General features: G+C 34.5%; 1 protein-coding gene across 7 annotated transcripts in view; it reads right to left on the minus strand.

The window, feature by feature from the left end:
• Positions 1–17,091, minus strand: part of LOC118276760 (low-density lipoprotein receptor-like) — a 186,582-nt gene extending 169,491 nt beyond the window's left edge. For 2 of the 7 annotated variants that reach the window (XR_007706032.1, XM_050699068.1), the window contains exons 1-2: positions 16,611–17,084; positions 787–909 (exon numbers count right to left, since the gene is read on the minus strand). Coding sequence is in view for 6 of the 7 variants with exons in the window: in XM_050699068.1 (XP_050555025.1) it covers positions 787–909; positions 16,611–16,746 (259 nt within the window). In the remaining variant the exon portion in view is untranslated. Of the gene's footprint in view, positions 1–786; positions 910–16,610 lie in introns of all 7 variants that reach the window. The other 5 variants (XM_050699066.1, XM_050699064.1, XM_050699065.1 and 2 more) reach the window with 3 other exon arrangements.
• Positions 17,092–23,034: the final 5,943 nt, after the last annotated feature.

The following is a 23,034-nucleotide window of genomic DNA, read 5'->3' on the forward strand; positions in this document are numbered from 1 at the left end:
GGTTTCTTGGTAACCCGACAAAGACTGTAGCCTAGACATATAGCTAGTAACTACATAGTTAAATACATACCTACCTAGGTAGTTAGATATTTTTTGATCAATTCTTGACTATTATATGGATCAAACCTACATTGATTTAACATATGGAAAGCCAAATTTAGTTTTACGAGGCACAATGTGATTGAATAGGATTACCGTAAAATTCACTATTGTTATCTCCATAAAAAAATAAATAAAATAAATAAATAATTCCAACTCAAAACTCCGTAACAGAGCGGCGATTCATTCCATTCCCCCATGCCATAAACTTTGTCTATACCATGATCTGTTACTGCGCCTACAAAGATGTCAATTTCACATACATTTGTGAAACTTTATGGCTCGTGTTGCTACTACGTATGCCACGACAAGGTCGCTTCGAAACTGTATTATTTCCTTTTTTTTTTGAGAAAATCTATAGTCTTATTTATGTTCACTATTCGCTTAGAACTTGATTAAAATGGTGTCAGATTAATTTAGTAATCGATGAAAATAAGTATCTTGCACCTAACCAAAAATTTTTAGAAAAGTAAGTTAAGTACCCTCAGTATAAGTTTGCTTTGCGTTTAAAGTAATCGAAACGAGAGCCCGTTCGGCGCACTCATTGGTTGGTTTATTCGAGTCGGCCAATCAGAGCGTCGAACGCGCTCTCGTGTCGATTACTTTAAACATAAAGTAAACTCGTACTAAGGGTACTGGTAAATACATTAAATTACTTTATCTTAATATGTATACAATGAGACTGACCTTTTTTACATTCTTCAATTTCTTCATCGGAGTTGTCTTCGCAGTCTTTTTCCAAATCGCAGACCCACATGCTGGGTATGCACTTGCCGTTGGTACACTGGAACTGCTTCAACGAACATATTGCTGGAACAATAAAACATCATTTTGGAAACCGATTGGTACTTACTTGTACTTAGAGGCTTCTACTGAATTTAAATTATTATAACGCATCTTTGAAAACTGGTCATAATGTACTGATTATTAGGCAAGTATAATCATTTCATTTATAATTAAACGTGAAGCATTGATATTTAAAATTAATTTAGCATATGTAGGTATAATATTATAAACGCTCATTATTACTGTAATTACTTTTAAATTATCTGTAATTTATGAAATGGAATCGATTAAAAATAATTAACACTGTTCAATATATTCACAGTTCAGTTTATGTAGGATCGTGTTTGGATTGATGAGATCCGAATTAAAACATCTATATTATTAATTCAAAATTAAAAATTTAATGTCATTATCATATCGATTAAATGATCCATTCTAAGTATTTCTGTTACCTAAATAACTTCAAACAAAACGAAACTATAGTATCTATCCAGTAGGTCTATTTTCCATTACCCCAGCTTGTTCCCCACTCCAAGCGAAGGGTGTTAATCACCCAGACCCACAAACTAAGTGACTATGGATTTGCATTTGACATGTCAAACACGGAACTCTAATTATGTACGTGTGGATCTGCATCCAACATGCTTCGAGGTAGCTGTAGGTACGGCAAACGGAGAACTGGCCGGATTTAAATCTTTAGTGTTCCTCGTTCGTCGTTAATTGCGGTCCGCCATTTTGGAAATGCGATTGGGTGTTTGTTTTGATTTGGATGGTTTGTAATGCTTCTTACTGGCCATTAAAATTTATAGTTTTATTTGCTGGAAGACATAAAACGGATATATTTTTTATGTCCTAATCCTCGATTCCCCAACAACCCTCAAATTCATAACCCCCAAAAGGCCGTCAAAGCATTTGTAGCGTCTCTGGTGCTTCGGGTGTCCATTAGCGGAGGCGTTCGTTTACTGGCTTATACCATGAAAATTAGATTTTTTGTTAAAATGGTACTTTGTTAGGAATCAGGGAGATAATTTACTGGTTATTGCCATACAAGCTATGTACGCTGGCAACTAAAACAATAGCAAGAGGACTGTTAATAAATAATTTCACATTTAGCCCTTTTCTCGAAATCAAATGGATGTTTTTAGTTTTATTAAAGATATATTTTAAACTATCTTATGAATACTAAAATAGTGCATCTAGGTAGCACTTAAAACGCTGACCGTCGTTAAAAGCGTTCGTATTTTATAATAAAGCTATTACTTATTCTAAACAGAATGCTTGGCAAAAATAAAAGTCGTAAGCTATGCCAGGAAGACTATTAAAAGTATACTGCATTTTGTAGCAAACTGTGGCTTGAAATTATGATCTACAGTAAATTACCAATAACTGTCAAATATTAGTTATGGTTAAGTAAAGCTACATCCAAACTTATGACATAATTTCAAATCATCATTACCTTGATTTTTTTTTTTTTTTTGTTGAATTACAAATGTATTATACAATGTAACTACTAATGCCATCTAATTTATATATTATGAACTAGTTAGTTAATTATACCACCTATAAGTATAAAAAAAAATAGAAGCTTCATACCGGTTTAGGGCAATAAATAATAATGACAGTATAGCGTTATTATTTTTATCAGTCTGATAACGTAATAGATAACTTGAAACATTTCTAATATACACGATGATAATATTATAATTGTATTGCACTACTAACGCCATCTATTAGTGTTATTTAGGAAATAATTGTCATGACCTGAGATAACACGTGTGTTACACACGAGGATATAAAATAAACACAATAAATGTCAAACAGATGGGCATTTAATTATAATTATGTTTGTTTTAATGTAAGTAAATGTTCGTGAACTGTAAAGAAGTTAAAGTAGGTAATTAATATAAAAAGGGAAGCACTAAAATGCTTGAAGCAGTTTTCTTTATTTTAGATGTTCCTTGCCGAATAGCAATAACAGTAAAATATCAAGAAAACTGGCGTTTTAATGTCTTTATATTGTTTGATACTGCACTTTGTTAATAACTTTGACACTACACAAAGTTCATCAGAGGCTTAGTACGGATTAATTTTAAAGCGCGTTCGGCGTTGTGATTGGTTGGTTCTTTCGTACCGACCAATCAAAGCACCGAATGCTTCTTGTTTCGTTTTCGGTCAACGTAGGTAAAGCAAACTCGTAATAAAGGTACAGGTAACCTAGTAACAAAATTACTTTCAAAAACCAAAACAATCTTGCTTCTCTTTGCTGGTAAAACATTTAATTTGAAATAAGTACATACTACAAACATAAATAAATAGTTGCATTATTGACGACAAAGAATCTCGTAATGCAATAACGTTACCATTGAAATAAACCTTGCCGCAGAATAAAACATACATTTTTATGTACCGACTTGAATTAAATTTGAGGACGTCATTATTCTTTTACATTCCAACTAGAATAACAAGACAATCTTTTATTTGAAAATGTAAAAACTACATTATAATTATTTGTGACTAGTTTTCTGCATGTATTTTAAGTATGGGAGAGCCATACCTCGGCACGAATGGTCCGGCTCGACCGGTGTGATCCACGGCTTCATAGAAAACCAACATACAGAAACTTCCACAGAACTTCGTTATATGATTGAGGTTATCGGAGAAGGACCCAATCACTCTTTCAGAATTCCCGATTTTCCAACAACTCTAAATTCCTAACCCCCAAAAGGGTTCTGGTGTCAGAACACATACACAAACACCCGTAGGTGTCCATGGCCGGCGGTGATCGCTTACCATCAGGTGATTTGTCAGCTCGTTTACCGGCTACGAAACGGCATAAGAAAATACAACTTCATCTTCGAGAAATTCAAAACATTGTCTTATATACATATTATGTTCCGATTCTTTAGAAATATAGGCTTAAAAAATCAATGCCAATGTTTTTACCTGTAAGGACGCTTTTTCATTTATTTATTTAATTAATATTTACCTACAGTCTACACATGATTACACTGACTCAATAGAGCTCTTTAAAACAAACTACAGTATAAAGATTGCGTTCAACAGATCCTCAGTCTCATTGACTCAGAACACAATATTACCTCTGTTCGAATCAACATAAATAATAAAACATTCAAGTGTAATGATAAGATAACATAATACGATAGTTTGACATGCGATTCAGACATGCACGGTCCGTTATTTATTTCAATTTACGTCAAAAATTATTTCAGCTCGACTATCATGTGTTTTCACTAATAGGGATTAAATATAATAAATCCTCTGTGTGATTTCAGTATATAATTTTATTAATGAATCATAATTACAAATATATTGTAAGATAAGATTGCACGATACAATTACTATGTTTAATTCTGATGTCATTGGTAGTCTCCATGATTCACTTTTTATTTCTACTAATCTTCATAACTCAGTCAAAACAATTGCCCTACTACATATAAATGTAAAGGCGCGTCCACGATGCTTTCGACTACTATAAATTATTATACTTTCCCTATAGCGTGTAACTCTCAAACTATTTCTGTTAACATCTCAATTATCTGCGTCCAACAAAAAGTTCCATTCATAACACTGGCACGCCCAACACACATTTCAAAGATAAACACACAATAAAGAGGAAAATAGCCTATCAAAACTTGGCATATAACTCAAACGGGCCTATGCTCTTACAGTATACGACTGGACGTACATTTCCATGATCCTTAACAGTCTTTATAAGTCCATTATGTAATGGACGCAAGGAATCAGATGGTCAATACAATCGGCGAGACTATCTTGCTTGTCCGCTCGAATTGATTTATGCGGTAATATTTTCGAGAAGAGATACCCATTCTCCTCTTTACTACAGCAATCAATGATTTACATACGTGCTATTGATTTATAGCGAGCCAGCAGATTGCATTACTCTGTATAAATATTTGTAAAACAAAAGGCTCTTTTATGGACACAATTCTCTTGGGATCACTCGGAATATTTTTTTGCACTTTGTCCATTCTGTTTAAGCTCTTAATAATGAGTTTTATTGAACGAACCTTTGTAGCAGGCATTTCTTCTGTAGTCTTTTATACAGAGCTTTGATTATTTAACATGAATATGTATTACGAGAGTTACGTAATAGGATAAACAGTTTAATATGAATCCAGTACTTTTTTATATTTAAAGGTAAATTGCTTTGACCTCAGTGGATTTGAAAATACATCGTCCCTTTATAACAAAGGAATAAATTAAACTTTTATAATGTCATGTCGTCCGGCACATGCCCAAGATTCGTAGTGGATTTCCCGATAGTTTATCAGTTTCATGATTGTTAAAATAGTGCAAGACGCGTGTACATTTATCACCCATTTAGTACAAACCCAGGCACTGCTATCAATAGTTAAATCCGGTGTGGGTTTCTCCTCTACACATTAATAACAAGTAGAAACGTTTGAAAACTTCCACTGGGATTTACGTCGTAGACTGATTAATATAATATTCCAGCTACCACTCATAAAACAACGTCCAAGAAAGAAAAAGTTTTCTTTGAAACGTCTAAGCCTAATAACGTTCACAGTGAATCAAATTGGTCCGAGACAAAACCCGTTTAATTTTAATGGTATAGGTAATATCATTCATGAAGTCTAAGTGCTCTGAAAGGGACACTAATTTAATTTCATTACTTTGGGAGGGTTGTTGTACTAAAAGCCGGCCGTGTGATGCGGCACACTCGCCCTGACATCCAATCTGTGTGGAGAGCCCTCGTGTCTGTCTCATTGAGAGCAAATCGCTCGAGCCTGGGGGGACTGGCCCGGCAAATTTGAACATTATGGTTACCGTTACTGAAAGTTGTTTTAGAGGCTCAAATCCCGCTCCCAATCTACGTGATGGGCCTACGACAGCATGTTTGTCCAGTATTCGATTAAATGTGTTTTGATTAATCTGCAGCGCAAATAACTTGACATAAGGGAGCGCGAGCGGCGTGGCATTTATATTATGTGTGAACTATCCGCGTCGAAGGTAATCGGCTTCTGACCGACGAGGTACACATTCATTAATATAAAAAAGCAGATAGTATTGACCACTTTTTGTCGATGTTATTTGAAACTACCTATAATTTAGCTTGGCTTTGAGCCGTGGCAGTTGAATTAATTGACAGTTCAACATTATACTAATCCAGTACTGTCAAAATATTTAATAGTATACAATATGGGTATTTACATCACTTTGTTATAAGCTTTATAAAGCGCAACACACTCTGCAGAACATCGAGTAATTTATCTTAATCGCGACACTTCATTCATTTAGCTAAATGGTGCACGTTAGTAATCACGTCTCTCTAAATTACCAACACGATCGTTTTAACTACGAAATTAACCCTTATGTCCTACCGATTCAATGTATTGGAATATCCCAATTAGAATTTACTCTGTTCGAAGCTCGTGACCCCAACTAGAACTAATACGTTTATTTGTTATTCGATTTGACTCTCGGCTTAGACAAGGGTTTGTCGCCATTTTAGGTCTAGCTGAACCCTTCTGTCCTTGTTATTTCTAGTGTCCATTAAATTATCCCTTTCCCTTTGAACACTTCAGCATTTGTATTTTCAAGTTTGTTTTTTCAAGACCATCAGCTTAAAGTAGGCAATCGGTGCACAACAGATGGGATTGTCTGCAACAAATCTGTAAAGCGACTTTCACTTTTCAAAATCCCTTACGTACCTGCTTTTGTAACCTTTAAATTTGTTTTCAAATCAGATTTAACTTCCATTATCCTTACTGGCAGCTATTTTTATTATTCACTAAAACAAAGCCAAACAAAATCTTGTAAAGCATAATTATTAACCAATCCGAAACTTTCCGAAACTTTAACCAGGCTAATAACAATACTATGCCGAAAAACTTTTAGGTATTATTTGGCAACATTTAAGAAATATTTTCATCGCTACCCGACCAAGAATTTGTACGAGCGCAAATTATTTTAATTAAAAAAGTGAGGAAAGTAACCAAGGAGGTGGGCATGGGCATTCTTAATTATTTGCTTGGTAGGGTTTAATCAAATTATACTTGAGTGAAACTTATTGTATTAAATTACTGTGTAGTTATTGTTTCTTGTTGGAAGTAGTACTCGGTGGAGGGGGTGGGGCGTGGTGTGGTTAGCACAGTTAGCGGCCGCGTCGATGCGTAAGCGTGACTAGCTTTCTTGTCTAAACTTCAGAAGGAATTATCTTAGTCTACCCTACTTTCAGAACTTGACTGCACTAGAGTAACGGATAAACCTAAATAGAAAAATTTACGTTTACCTACAGCAAAATGTATATGGCCATTACTGGGCACGATTTCGATATAAACGACTTCACAAGAAATATTTAAATTTCGTACTGGTATAATATTGTTCAAGTGCGGGTTTCGGTTGCTATGGCAACTACGCCACCCCTTAAAATGGTTCGAATTACGGAAATTCGTTTAGGGGGGAACTATTGGAATATGATAGGAATATCAGTTTCAATTCGCGGAAAAGGATGAGTGGGTATTACTTTCATGTTGGATATGCGGTAACTTTGCGGAAATGTGTATAATTAACGACTCGACGTACTGTAAAGATATTTTGAATGGTATATCATTTGCGGAAATTAAATTTAATGACTCTTTATATTCCTTTTATTTGATAACGTTATTGTTAATATTTGACCAACTACCGTACGTAGTTGCTATTGACAGGACCACACTTGAAACCTGTCAAGTCAGCATATTATTAATATCTGATACTTATTACCTATGTCCTGCTTTGAACACTACTTAGTACAAAATGCACCAATTAGATCCAAACCCTAACATAATAAAACATTAAAATCAACACACATTTATAATGAAAACACGTACATTTTCTATAATAACCACAGATTAAACGAGGATGTATATGAAGCAGAAATCACACGAAGACTAATTTAGGATCCTTACGTGCAAGCTTAACCACGTTACCTTCATATTCTTCGAGAGAACGTGTCCAACTACCATGAGGTTCCAAGACACGTACCACGATAACCTCTGGTCTAATGAGGGCATTACTAGCAGTAAATTGCAAGTCCCTACGATCCCTTCCCGGGCAGAAACCCTCCTAACTTGCTTTCGTATAATAAACATTAGATATGTTATCTGCAGAGCCCGCAGATGCATATTCAATCAAATCTTTATTTCAGGCAAGGTCAGAATTATGTAGGTGAAATTATGACAACCATTAACCTGAATCTGTTATAATAATTTACTTTTACAATAGATTGTTAATATTAACTCTTATATCTGATAGGAAATGAATCAATACAAAAACATTTTCTGTGTATAAATTACTAACACAACACTGATCAGATTCCAGTGAATCTGTAACATTGACCGGGAACTAACGTATTTTCTTCTATGAATTCTAAAAATCAATCCTTTCATAGGTATTTCCGAGATTTTGACTGTAATGGAAACTATATATTCCTGAATCAGAACAAGATCAATAAATTGCTTCTCAATTTCCTTGAACTTGTGCCTAAAATAATTGTGTACGAAATTGGGACTACAAAAACGAGAAACTACCGAAAATATTCAGCTCGCATGCCCATATAAGCCATGAATGACGTCATGCACATCAGATTGGTCTATTTTCGCACTCCCCTCGGCGCTTGTCAGCATTCACTGTCTCGGCCCGATCGTATGTCATTCACCTCAACTATGTATTGTGTTCCTACAATGGATAGATTGTGATCCGACAGTTATTTGAACATTTGAACGAATCAACGAAGAAAGACTAGCTGGACCTATATAAATATAGCAGTAACCCTAGTCAGTAATTACTTGGTACTTTTTGTGCAGGTTTGTTCGACAAACTCGGGTTGATCGATTAAGTTGTATCCATGGCTCTAAATAAGCCAATGAATGTATACCCGGCAAGGTCTTCCGGGTATTATAAAGGGATTATTTATGGTAGAAACACAAATAAAAGGATTCTGATATGGGTTCTGTATAGGATGAGAATTATTACCAAATAGATACTTATGTAATCGTTTTATTACTGGTATGTACGAGTAAATACAATAACAAATTCTGATAATTAAATAATAATAACAAATTCTGAACATTACCTATAGATAAACGAAATAAAAATTTCAATATACGGACTATGAAACTGCATTTTCAGAATCGGATAAAAGGCTTCCGTTTTTGCATAATCAATAAATTTTAATACGAATCGTTGAAAAATCTGTCGATTTGCCATCGGTCTGCCAAACTTGGTACCTAAAAACGAATATTGGCAGGCTGCCAGATCAAGGCTAAGTAGAAAGAAAAATATTGTGCAGAAGTAATGCGACGGGAGAGCTTAGGAGTACATGATATCGATAAGCAGATGATACTGTGGCCGATTTAAATCCTAAACTGGATAAATGCTCCTCGACCACTGAGCTGGGTCCCTGCGTTTGAATACAAATGGACCGTTTATCCCTGAAAGCCAATCTGTATGCAAATTACAGGTCTGTTTAACTATTCTCGTTAGTTGCTCATTTTCGGAACGTCTGCATTTTCAGTTTGACTGAAATATAATCCTTTCGATTGTAGGATTCAGAGATAATGTAATTTCTTTCGTCGTAATTCAATTGAAAGGGTCTGACTGCTGTTGATGATCTTATTATCACTCTGACAACATAAACTTGCGTGAGTTTTGTTCAAAGGACAGCGGTTTAAGGACCTTGAATAAAAGTACTTAAGGTCGGTAAATCTTTAACACCCATACTTATAAATAAATAACCTAAAACCGACCAAATCATTTTGCTATTAACTTTGGGCGTAACTTTTGCAAACGCCTCGCGATTTTAGTGTCTTTGCAAGAAGTTTTCGTCAACTTTTTCATCCCCTTTTTCCGGTTCCGCTAATGCGCAAACTTTCCTTCAGATACGCCGTCACGCCTTGCGAAGTGACTTGTTCAAAATTTCATGAAAATCCAAGAAGATGTATATAAAATAACTACGTAGTATTAGATACGACTAACTCAATAAAATATGAAATGGTCTCCTATACAGATCCGTGAGTATATTTCTTTAAATCTACGAATATTTTATTTGGTATCCCAAAAATAACTTTCTATTGATACCAGGAGCTACCAAGGCTAAAACTTGTTCATCGAATACTCAATTTCTAGTAGTACTATAAATAACTACTAAACAACTTCTTGTAATTTCCTCTATCAAACCAGTATTAAAAACACTCAAATGTTGAAACAATTGAAAATTTTGCTAATCACGTCAATTAACATAAAAATACTACGACACTTTTTGGCCATACCTACTAACATTTACTATTTATAAGAAACCAATGATAAGAAATGGAATCACTCATAATAACATATCTCATAACAATATATTATGACCATTGTCTAAAACTATAAGAAACACTACGTTTTAGGTTTGACCAACATTTGACTGAAAGAAAGAACAATGCAATTAAACGCTCGCTAACCAATTGCAGCAACATATTCAAATATGCATATTATGCATTATTATTTCCAGAACACCAAAATGTTTCACTATTTCCAACGTTTTTAAAGTATTTTAATGTTACGTTACCATATTTAAATACACACGTGGAATATTTGCATAGCGCAGTTTCATTGCAGTATTTTACAGGAACATTCATAAAAAACATTTTGCTCATTTCTGCTGTCGTATTTCTAAGAGGCATAGGACTTAATAAACGTATTTTTAGACAAAGGAAGCAAACATTTTGACTTAGTTTTATAATTTTGTAAAAATCTTAGCTCCTGCTGTTACCAGTCTTAACAGATATTTTGAAACTCGGCCATAATTATTCACATTTCAAGAAATGCTGAACTAAGACAATTAAATAATGGAAGCGCCTACCGTCGCTACAATTGAATCGGCGTAATTGAGAACACGCCGGGAGGAACCCAGTATGAGTTGGCTCATTAGTAAGTATGAATAACTTGTTCGGAACTTTATTAACTATAGCCTTAAACCGTCTTACATAGTCATCGCTGAACATTGTAACAACAACTTTGTGGTGAGAAGACTCCCACAAAGACGCGAATTTAAACAAGCTCTTGAGGAGTGTAAAACTGTCTTCAAAGACTTTTCGTGCATGACGTTCAATTTTATTAAGTTCTGCAAAACTCAGTTCAGTTGGAACACTGAAGCTGTGAAGTTATTCCTTACATCATTTTAATGAGAGGAATCCGCAGTTGAATATAGATTAATTGGCTCCACGTCATAAAATACTTATATGTTGTTTTCCAATACCACAGCCGCGGTGCACCAATTTTAAAAATAAAACAAATAATCTCCTGGCTTTTTAGAATGTCCACCACACACGGTTTGCAAACGCCAAAAATAAACCATTGATCGGAAATGTACTGAACGTCCGACTCGGCCACAATTAATACATGCTTCGAACCAAATGGTTGACGTGAGAGTAAAACAGCTTAAACTGTGATGGAGTCCAATGGAAGCTGATACGTATTTCAAGTGATGAAGGGATAAAATGGCCTGTCAAATATCGGAATGGCTTCCGATCTAACCCCTGTTATAGAATCGTCTATGTGTTTCATGGACAGCAAAGGGCAGCGGCAGTGAGGTTTAATGACAACGGACCAATACAGAATCGAGGTCAACGTTAAGTGTCGCATTGGACTTGGCACGGACCCTTAATTGAGCGGTTAACGTATGCTCGGAAGTACCACTAAGAATAAAATTAATCTAAGTACTAAGAAGGCAATGTTTTGGTCAAGTCTAAATAATGTTAAATAACTTTGTCTTCGATATTAAATGAACAAAACGCGTATAAGAAAAAAACAATCGTAAAAACCTTAATAGCAACAAAAATTCTTAATATCAAATAAGTATGCGACAGAAGCAACACTTCAATTTTCAGCAATAATCATAGAGTGAATTATAAGCCAAACAAAACATTGCTTACACAAGACGACAGCAGCGCAACATCTTGAGCACACAGAAGACAAATCTTGAACAAGAACTATGCAGCACACATCCTCACTGCTAGCAGACACACAACTTCCTTGCAATTAATGGAAAAGTTAAGACGTAGAACTGGCGACGCTACTGCTGAGTACATATACCTCTATATGTATAGATACCTATGTATTTATGTTGAAACATTTCTCTATCTTTAAACTTTATAAACTTGAAAAAGCAATTTAATAAATAACTGTTAGAATTTAAGTCGCAGAGAAAAATGTAATCAAAGACTGGAAAGTTTTATTTGCCGAAAATGGTAGAGTAATATTGAGGTGTTTATTTTGAGGGAAAAAATCTAATTTGATATACATTTACGATTGTAAATATGAACTTCTACGGGTCAAACTTTATAACTCCACATCTAATTAAGGTCAAAGAAGAAAAGGTTCATAAATCATCGTTTAAAAATGGCCGCGGCCGCTGTATCGGCATCATTCATCAATGGACCCGGTTTATTTGTTATTTACTCTAACCTTTATTAAGGAAATCGTTATTAGAGGAAGAGAAATTTTGGCACCCATCGTGTGAAACCCGTTGGTGAATTTGTCCGACCAGAGCGACGGTACGCAGTCGCTAAAATAACCAATTTGGGGACCCTCATCGCGCGTCACGAAGTAATGGATGGCTCTGAGCTCACTGTTGCGGTTATATTGGACGAGGAAAAAATTATATTTCGCTATTACCCTGTAAATTTCCCTGTAGCTACGAAATGTAAGAAATAACTCTACGATGTGATTTCTGCCACGTGTATACATATACGTGTAAGAGAAAGAAAGCAGGAAAATAGGGAAATTGTTTGTTTATCCCCATGTTATGGTATATTAAGCAAACTACATTAGAAAAAAATACTACATTACGTTTATTCTCGTGACCAAAATAAACATGAACCACAAAAACTATAGCTAATATGTCCGGATGCTAAAATAAAACAATTACGTAAGCAATACGAGTGACAAAAACAATCACTGGGTTGTGAACATCGTTCAATGTTAATGTACCTATGTTTTTAGCAAGTATAAAAATCTAAGAGTTGAAGCAGTTCCTGCTCCTTCCATTACAGTGTTCTCTGGAGAATACCTGCCTTAAATAAGCTTTGTACCATTTTTCTTTCCCCAGATAATAACATGTACGGACTTCTTTACTTCTCGATAAATTCAATCATTTACACTCCTCTATCGCATCAGTTATTATACAAATATATTAAGCACATTATTATCAAAAAGATATGAAATAGCTTTTGAAAATTATTAAACAACACCTGGCAAATAAATCAATAGTATGATTTGCTACTTCTAACGTCTGATTTGCCTATTCACCTCTAGTTGAGGCCCTTTTCAGTGATATCTTGACAAATAATTAATTATCATCTCGATAACAGCTTGAATAATGAACATTCCTTGTTGGTCTTGTGATATCTAGGTACTACAAGGTGTATAAAACTAAGTAAACATCCAATAAGTTGACCAAGAAACTGAACTGCGGGAATAATTTTGACTCGAATTGAATTGCAAAAATGTACACAAGAACGGCTCCCCAGAACAGTACACCGCAAAACCGGTGAATGTATTTGAAATAACAAACGACATAACAGTCCTTAGTAGAAAATGTTTAAAAATATCAAATAAATCCACATTTTCAGAAACTCAACAACACATCGTATATGTTTGATATGTTTTTCAATGTACTTATTACAAACCTAGACAATGAAAAAACAACACGCGATTGTAAGGCAGACATAGCCGCAGGTATTGCATGTAATGAAAGAACGTCTAAAATTAAAAACGTATCTCCTTTTCTAACTAAGAACACGTACAAACAGTTCCATCCAAAACCTTTGGGCCAACGTGCTGCGTTTGCGGATCGTCGGCCCTTCATTAAACTTGACGGCAAAAAGTGGGACCTCATCTAATCTGCAGTTGTCCCTTCTTGCTTTGCAGCTGGTCCCGTACCGATGTACTTGACCCCAATTTTATCTACTGTCCAAATAAATTCGCACACAGTAAAAAAAAAATTGAATTGTCCCCGAAATTAGATTGTCTTGGCGAGAATGAAAATAGTGGAGCTCTTCGTGAAAGTTAATTGAATTAAGTTTTGTTTTAGAAGCGCTTCGATTTTGGGCTATGCTAAAATATTCTTCTAACCATCGTTAGTTTTTATTGGAAAATCTAATCCATTTGCTATTTAGCATAACCAATTCTGTTTTCACGAGCATTTTTATCTAATCACTTCAGTTTATAATTTATTATTTATTCCCAACATTTTATTATTGAAACACGAACAAGAATAGACAAGTCTATAAATCAGTGACCACAACCCGTGGCACTCGGGCGTCACTTTGTATACATTCATTGCGCTCATTGACCAATCAAATCACGCTCTCTTTATGCTGCCATCCTCATTGACGCTCTGACGGCTTGCAGCAAAGCCTGTACCCACTCAGTTACGACAGCATAAAATAAATGAATCATATTATTTTCTAAAACAAAAAGATTCACAACAATATTCTGCTTTCAAATTCTTCGAGCTCAGTACAATATGCCAAGATATATAAAATAGTAGCTCTAAATAATATTTCAACAATTGACAAATTCTAAGATTTTGGGGACCAACCTCCAATAAAATTTTGCTGAATGTGACAAGTGCGATTCGTTTTTCATTTTTCATATAATGACGCCTCCTCCGGGCACAAAGCCCGTTTTATAGCCATTACAATGGGATTGTGCTCTTTCATCAGCGGGACTTTTATGGTCGTCGCGTCAGCTGTGCTGTGGGGCGCCAAAATTGAGACAGTAACTAACTACTTTCGCCCGACCACCCATTTAGCGGTGGTAACTCTTTGTCGCATTAACTGGCTGTTACAACAACGCAATTATGTGCTTCGTTATTTGGAAAGATTACATATACATGAAAAAAATAAATATAAACAATGTTTCTTGTCTTAGCTACGTTTAGAACATTGGCTTTCCGCCACAACTCTTGAACTTTGTACCGATTCAGGAAAACAGTGTCTTCAACCACTTTCATCTGTTTATACCGTCTATTTTCAGCTTTTGGCACATGCTCTACAAATCGCATACCTAAATCAAACAAAATGATACACTACTGACGTGTATAGTGAAGTATCATATGAACCGTGGAATCGTGAATAAATACAATACTAGCATTAATGGTAAAGGTATTCCGTAAGTTTCCAATTGCCTCTCAAATATCTGAGAATGTAAGATAGGTGATAGGCGATTGTCAACAATGCATCCGTATGGAATTAATGCTGGTAGGGCTGTTTGTTATGAATATGATCTTCCGAGTATCTGTCGTAAACATTCTATGGATGACTGTATTAGCAATGAACTGCATGACAAACAAGTTGCTATAGGTAGCGCCTATACATCATCCGATCGAGACGAAGTAACCACATTGCAAGACCTTGAATCGTGTCCACAATCAAGTGTTGACTACTTTTAAATGTTTTATTTAGCAACACTCATTCTAGAATGTGATACATTAATTCCTTCTTTTGTTGTTATAAAATCTCCTTTCGTATCAAGTGATTTTATTTGTTTTACATAATTAGGCTCTTCAGGTAGAGGGCTCTTGATACTGTAACGTTTCTTCATATCTTATTTGGTAGATTTTTCTTTATCATTATACAGTCAAGTGCTATTGGTTCGTCTTCATAATATTCAATTCTTGGAATTTGATTTCTATTTTTTATTCTATTGTCTTCAGTTGTACCTACTACGAGTACTGTATTGCCTTGGAGGATTTATTGATTTTTGATTGTTTGTTGTTTAAAATTAACACCGTTATTGGCAACAAAGTAATTATTGTTACTATACAAACAGTGGAGAATTACCACGAACATCACTATGTCTCTTAAATGGTCATAATTGTTTTAATGTATCGTACCTGTTTTATCTACCTATACTATTACAGGAAGTATAATTCATCTGTGAACTGCGCATAATCGTTTGTTTTATTTTCTTACCATTTATTTTCCTATTAGACCATTATAAATTATTATTTTCAATACAATATACTTAGTTGTTATCTTACTATCTTTCTCGACAAGTAGGTACATAATATGTTTAATTAATGACTAATTGGTGGTGTGATTGGGTTTATTTTATCATTAATATAATAGGTAATTAAAATCCGTACACAAAGTGAAACCCAGTCGTGTATTTTAAAGTTATCGCTAAAATAGAATATCGATACTATAATTATTATTTTGATCAATAACGACTTCTTGATAGCCATCTCTTGCTCGAATCTAAACCTACACCTATTGTTGGCGTGTTGGTATAATTTTATGCTTATCACAAGGCAAGGTGGCGCGATAGGTTGCCATTATCTAATCTTATTTATCTTATTTTTCCAATCTTTACTTTCTGCAAAAACATAAACATTAGAAAAAAAAATGAACCGCACGTGTTTACGTCAAGTAGTACGTAACAAACCTGTTTGTACTATGAATAAGCTATTAACGTGAGGCAGCATACAAGGTGTTCCCAGCTGTTAAAAAGATCGCGCGATCAAACATTTACATAAATACCAGACCGATTTGTTTACTTAAGAATATTCCACGACGAATTTACTTCGAAACTACATTATTATTACAATACACATATGATTATCTTTTATCTGTTAAACAATTTATGTAATTAAACAACACTATTTTTAAAACAATATTATAAAAAATACTTACATTCCGATACAGTCCCACTGCTATTCGATGCTAACACACCGAATGTTTTAACGTTTACAACACATAAAAATAATAACCACCACATTATGGCACCAAATTTGGGGGCTGCCCGATGACAGCCCACCAAAAGGAACATTTGTCCTGTAAACTTTCGATTTTATCAAAACCACTGTGAAGCAACACTGCAGGGCAAATCCAGGAGCGTGACAGGATTACGTCACATTCATAACACTGTTAGCCGTATTACAGATTGTAGTCACTGTTATTAATACTGCGAGGGACAATATTTTGGTGATTGGTTTGGTACGCGAGAGTTTTGAGGTTAGTTCTACGTGCCACTGGTGCGAGCGCGACGGAGAAATGTCGCGCGAAGCAGGTGAGGCGATGCGGCGAGGCCACGGGCCGCTAGATGGCGCGGCCGGCGCACGCGTGACGTAGCTACGTTTAGTTTCGGCGACCGAACGGCGGCGCTGCGCTGCTGATTCTAGCTACAGATTTTTCCAACGCATCACGCGAACGACACGATGTTAAGCTTCGCTCACATGCGATCTCGAGTACAAACGACTATTTACGATGGCTGAGGGTGCACCATTAGTTTTTATGAGTTAGCTTCTTTATTACATGAAAACGCGTCTGTTATAGCCAGAAATCTAATACGGTTGATATTGCGATTCCGGGGCATTAAGTCTAGTTTGCTGTATTAGACAAGAGGAATTTATTGTCATGTCGAAAGACTATAATCAAATAATTGCACAATGGACTTTAACCTATCCTTACGGGATATCTGGTTGCTGTCGTAGTTACAGCACTAATTCCACTGTTCAATTATTTCTGTGTTTTTATTATTAGTATCAAAATTTTTTTTTTTACTTTGGTTATACACATAAATTTAGATTTTATAAAATCCAAATCAGCAAATTAAAAAACGAGAATAAGGTAAGCGTTGTGATGATACAATTAAAAAAATGAGCAAATAATTTAAAATAATATTTTAGGAAAATAACAATACGCAAAATACGCGCGAATGTGATCTCGGCCTAAAGCTAGATCAGGAATGCGCGCGCATCTTAACAGTGCCGCCGTGGGAAGACGTTGGGGGGCGTGGCGTCAGTCGTTACGCACATACGCCAGTACGCAACGCCGCGATAACACCCGGCTGATAACACCCTCACAGATAAAACACTCCCTACATTCACTGTCAGACTCACTCACACAAACAACCCTCTCATCCTCACGCACTTTGCGAACAAATACGTAAGAAATCTCTCGCTCTTGCGCTGAATCCTGTATAAACGACTTGTAAGAATGTGTGCGTGTATCTGTCTTATTTTTAGGGAGTAAATAGACTTCGGAGCCGGCTTTCTGTCAACCGGCCAGACGATAACAATAGTCGGTTCGGTTGTACCAACAAACAAACAACAGCCTCCCAAACTCGGTCGGCTAACGTATGAATAAGAAACCCCGCTAAAGTGTTCTCCTTTACAGCGTCTGAATAACGGAAAAAGGCTTTCGACTTGAACAATCAAGTGTTGATAGCATTATGATTAATTTTGTCACATTTTCCTTGTGAAGAGTAAAGTAAATTATAATATCTGAAGTTAATGATAGAAAAAGAACGAACAAAGAATAATATCTCAACTCAATGTCACCTCTAAGAGTAAGCTCATAGTGTGGTTTCTTCAGATCTATTATTAGATAGTCGTAGTCAAAAACCAATTCAATAAATCTGGAATCTATCGTATTAGTGACACAACATCGGGATCAAACATAATACTTCATTATTAACTGTCGCATGCCATTCAAGTTACAAACAGGAAAACATTTCTATGATTAAAGTGATTTAAGGAAATTTACTTACTATTGTTAGTTGATTTATCAATTACTTAGTAATGTTGACATATTTAAATTGATAAGCAATTTCTATTGTTTATTTACTGACTGAATATTCTAGAAATTGTAAATGGAAAGCTAACTTTTTCACGAACATCTTCAAAATACACAGTAACTTTGATTTCTTTGTCAGTTTTTATCTAAAATTCTAGAAATATCTATGAAACACATACATTTGTATTAACTGGTTGGGTTATTCATTTAGTGTATTAGCAGAAATAATTACATACATGTTTACCTACTTATTACGTTTCTATTCAAATTTACGTTTCCGTTTTTACAAGAGACAATTATTGAGTTTCTACACATGTAACCACATAATCTCGTATTATTATTATTCTTACTTTTGTCATCAGATCAATATGACAGTCACTCTCACACGTACTTTAATCAAAAATAAAGGTCCATTCCTGATTGATTTCAAGGCACTTACAGGAACAGCTACATTTAACGTCCGTGAAAATAGGGTCATTGCAAATTGCTTTTACACTGAATACTGAACACTGAACATCCCGGCATTCTAGGTCACCTCTGTCCAGAGAAGTGATGCGATTTTTCGAAAAGCACCTGGAACGTAGGACCTTGTTACTCAATAAAACATTTCAGGAGACGTGCACTGAAAGTAAATGAGGCGGACATTATTGTCGCGGACACTGTTTGCAAGCTGGGAAACTAAAATAATAAAACAATTCTATATAAATGCTACAGAAACATCGCACATTTTATTGTCTGAAGAGTCTCTGTAAGTTGTCGTAATAAATAAATAAATGATAATTCTCGACGACAATTCAAGTCTATTTTTCTCTGGCATTAGCAGGTCCCGAGCTTAAATATGCAGAGAATCAGATGTGTTTTATTCTCATGTTTTTCATTAAAATATTTATTTTGGTAAAATATAATATTCAATATGGGGTATTCCAAAGAGGTTTCCTGTATAGCAGTGGCGCCAGTTAATCAACGAAGCAAGGAAACTAAAGCAGTAAACTAACTACAAATGCTATACTACAGAATGTAAAGTGGGTATTGATAAAATATTGAGTTCGGTACACACATGCGGTAACAATTCACACTTGGGTATAGTCTAAACATTTTTGGTACTCTTATTTTGAAGTAAAACATTTTTCGACTGCAAAAATTCGCAATTGTTTCGCGCTACACCTACAGTGTAGACTTATCTTTATGAGGTCCCGTTATTGTGCTTGCTTGGTCTAGAAATGAAATGTAATAACTTCCGTAAACGTTAATTATCTCAATCACACTTAAACTTGATTGTGTTATAAAACTTTTTCTAAATTAATTTATGAGAACTGTTAGTGTGTATGAGTCGAATATTGTTGTATTTCTGAACGTTTATGTTACAATAACAGACAAAACATCCACATTTTCTAATAAGGATTTATTTTTATATACAGTATAAGAGGAATTTTGAACATAAGAATTTTACAGTATAAGTACAATTAATTATTATGTCCCACGAAAGTTATAATAAAATTATATAAGTACAATATTAAAATTAAAACAATTAATATTTACCTTTAAAAACAGACACTTATTAATTGCACACAAAATACAAGGTAATTCAATTTAAATTAAAACAATAAATGTTCTACTTAAACCCGAAAAGCAATTATTTATTATTGTTGAAATGATGTAATAATGATTAATATCATATATTATATTCAATATATAAAATTAATTTACGGTACATTGCATTCCAGTAATTACATTGCATCGTAAACTGACACAAAGCTATAAAATTGTTTCCAATTAATTCAAATAATGATTTCTGGATGAATATCGCTGTATTGAATCATTTTGGCATAATATTCTATTTGAATTCATTATTCCTATATTTACAGTTGAGGGAATTTGTTTTCTAGGAACTCAAGAACAAAGTCCAAGTTTGCATGAAGGTTAATATACAAATGTAATATTCCTTTTTGTTGTGGCTTATTGTTATAGCTTATAACTTTGAATTCATAGAAATCACAAGAATTCGAATACATTCTATATTCATTACGCTGTTATTTTTCCTATACTGTAAATATTGAGTATTTGCATGCCAAATATTTGTTATTTCTTTCACGTTGAAATTCGCAGATTGTGCCAACATCAAAACTACAGTTTGATAGTTGAAAGGCTAATTGATCTAAGCGACATTCTTTTTGTGATATTAATTTATATACATAGTCAGATTTCACCGATTTTTTACTTGATATTGCAAAAAAATTACAATTGGATGAATTAGGCTTTCAACCATCGTCGATAAGACATGAGTTTTGATAGTGCATCAACCGTCGATACATATTTGGCACTGTTTAATTGAGAAAACATATTTTTGGTAAACTGTGGGCATTTTGTACTCACTCCGCGAAATTTAAAAATAGAACATTGTGATTAGTTCGTTTCGTTCCGTGCTACTGAAATCCGACACGCCCTAACTATTCCTGAAAACAAAATTCCTAAAAGTAAACTTTCCAAAATCCTCTGTACCTACTACATACATACCAGGAACAGATTTTGTTTTTAATTTTTATTTAGTAACAAAACTGTTACACTAAACTCACTCTTGGTTTTAGTTTCGTTGTATTGTTTTACATAATATTAATATTATGGTAACTAGCGGTGTGATTCCAAGTTCAATTAAATATTTTAATAATTAATGCGTGTCCATAAGCGGCGCTGATCGCTTACCATCAGGTGACCCGTTTGCATCATCATGTTTCCATAAAAAATAAACTACTTAAAAAAAATTTTGTCTTTTTTTTCTATATGGTGACCATTTGACCAATATATATTTTATTCTAAATGTGTAATATACCTATTTTCCTGTTTCATTGAATTATGGAAAAACCAAAATGTACACATATCATAATTTATGAAACCGTTTGTTTTATTATAATTAATAACTGTGTTCAATAAACATTTCTATTAATGGTGACCACACTAGTTATTGAACTTATGACTCATTTCTGATATTATTTATAACAATGTATAGGTAAAACATCGTAATTAGTAAGTCTTGTACAATGTTCCAGCATAGATCCAGAGTTGCGGACTACCTAGTGGGTTTACCAGGGCTCCGGCTCAAAAAGCAGGAGTAGCAACGGGGTGGTTTTTGTCAGTAAAAGTCTGACACTCCCTCTCGCCTTGCCCAAGGCGAGAGAAGACATAGGATGGTTCACCCCCTCAAAAAAAAAACTAGAGTATATAGCAAGAGGTAGGTACATAACTTCGAAATCAACAGAAATGATAATATAATATTTCATTTTCGCATCTCAACTTAGATGATATCGGTTTTCTAAGAACTCCTTAATAATAATAATTAGAAACTATTAAAACATTGGTTTATTCTAATAAGAAATTACGAACTTAGCAGAAACTATTATTTGTGGTTTAAATATAAATAGTAATTTATTTGTTACCAACTGCCACAGAATGTACTAGAACATAAATTAGACCTCTCAAAACTCGGTTGTATGGGACACCATCTATCAAGCCAGTGGAGTGTGTGAAAAGGCACTTAGTGTACACATAAATGAGAATACAACAATAAAACGTAGGACCCACAGACATGTGGTCACATTAAAATGCAGTTACATTCTGACCCGTGAGCTGACGGCTCATTATTTATAACCCGCCGGATTTTATACTAGGGGACAAAATGGTATCTGTTATTTGTCTACGGGTTATATAAAGGTTCTACTTGATTGCTGTATATTTAGGCTAATTGCTGCTTGTTATATGGGTGAGCATGAAAAGATTTTCGGTTTTGAAAACCTCTGTGATACCATAGATGGGTGATTGTTCCCAAAAATTTAACGGCGTCATTATCCTCAACCAAAAGTAAACAATTCTGCCGATTGAAACTTAAAATTTGGATTCAATAAAATGTGACACTGCTCTCGACCAATCCAATATAAATAAGGATGATAATAAGCTACCGGGATAACGCAGGAGATTAATGATTTGTTACATAAAAGTTAAAGTTTTTTGAAGAAACACCCAGATGCTGTAATTGATAGCACTCAGCGAAAAAAATGCTACATGCTTTTTAAACATCACCAAAAACAAATATGGACTATAAAACATACCCCGAACTGTCACTACTAATACACTAAAGCACAAAATCCCCAAAAACACACTACACACAGCCATTATTGGATTGAAACTAAAATAAAGAGAACGAATGATGTATTTTAGTGAGGCTGATCGATAAAGCTAATCTACTTCCCTCGTGCCGCATCTATTCCGGTTTGTCATTGTTATTTTAAAACAAAACATCACATGATATTTTGTTCTCCCTGAGAGGATTAGACAGAAAAGTATCTGCTTACAAGTAATACATAAAAATATTTTTATGAGCTTAAGTATTGTAAGGTTATTCACGATTAGTGTACCACTGGGCGATGTGGTCTCTAAGAGACAAAGCCTATATATAAGATCGATCGGACGTCAGGAACGGGGTTTAATGCCAAACAGGTCAAGCTATATAAAACCGTTTAATATTAATAAAACATTAACTTTAAACGAG

Source organism: Spodoptera frugiperda, chromosome 15 (assembly GCF_023101765.2).
Source record: "Spodoptera frugiperda isolate SF20-4 chromosome 15, AGI-APGP_CSIRO_Sfru_2.0, whole genome shotgun sequence".
NCBI classification, from domain to species: domain Eukaryota; kingdom Metazoa; phylum Arthropoda; class Insecta; order Lepidoptera; family Noctuidae; genus Spodoptera; species Spodoptera frugiperda.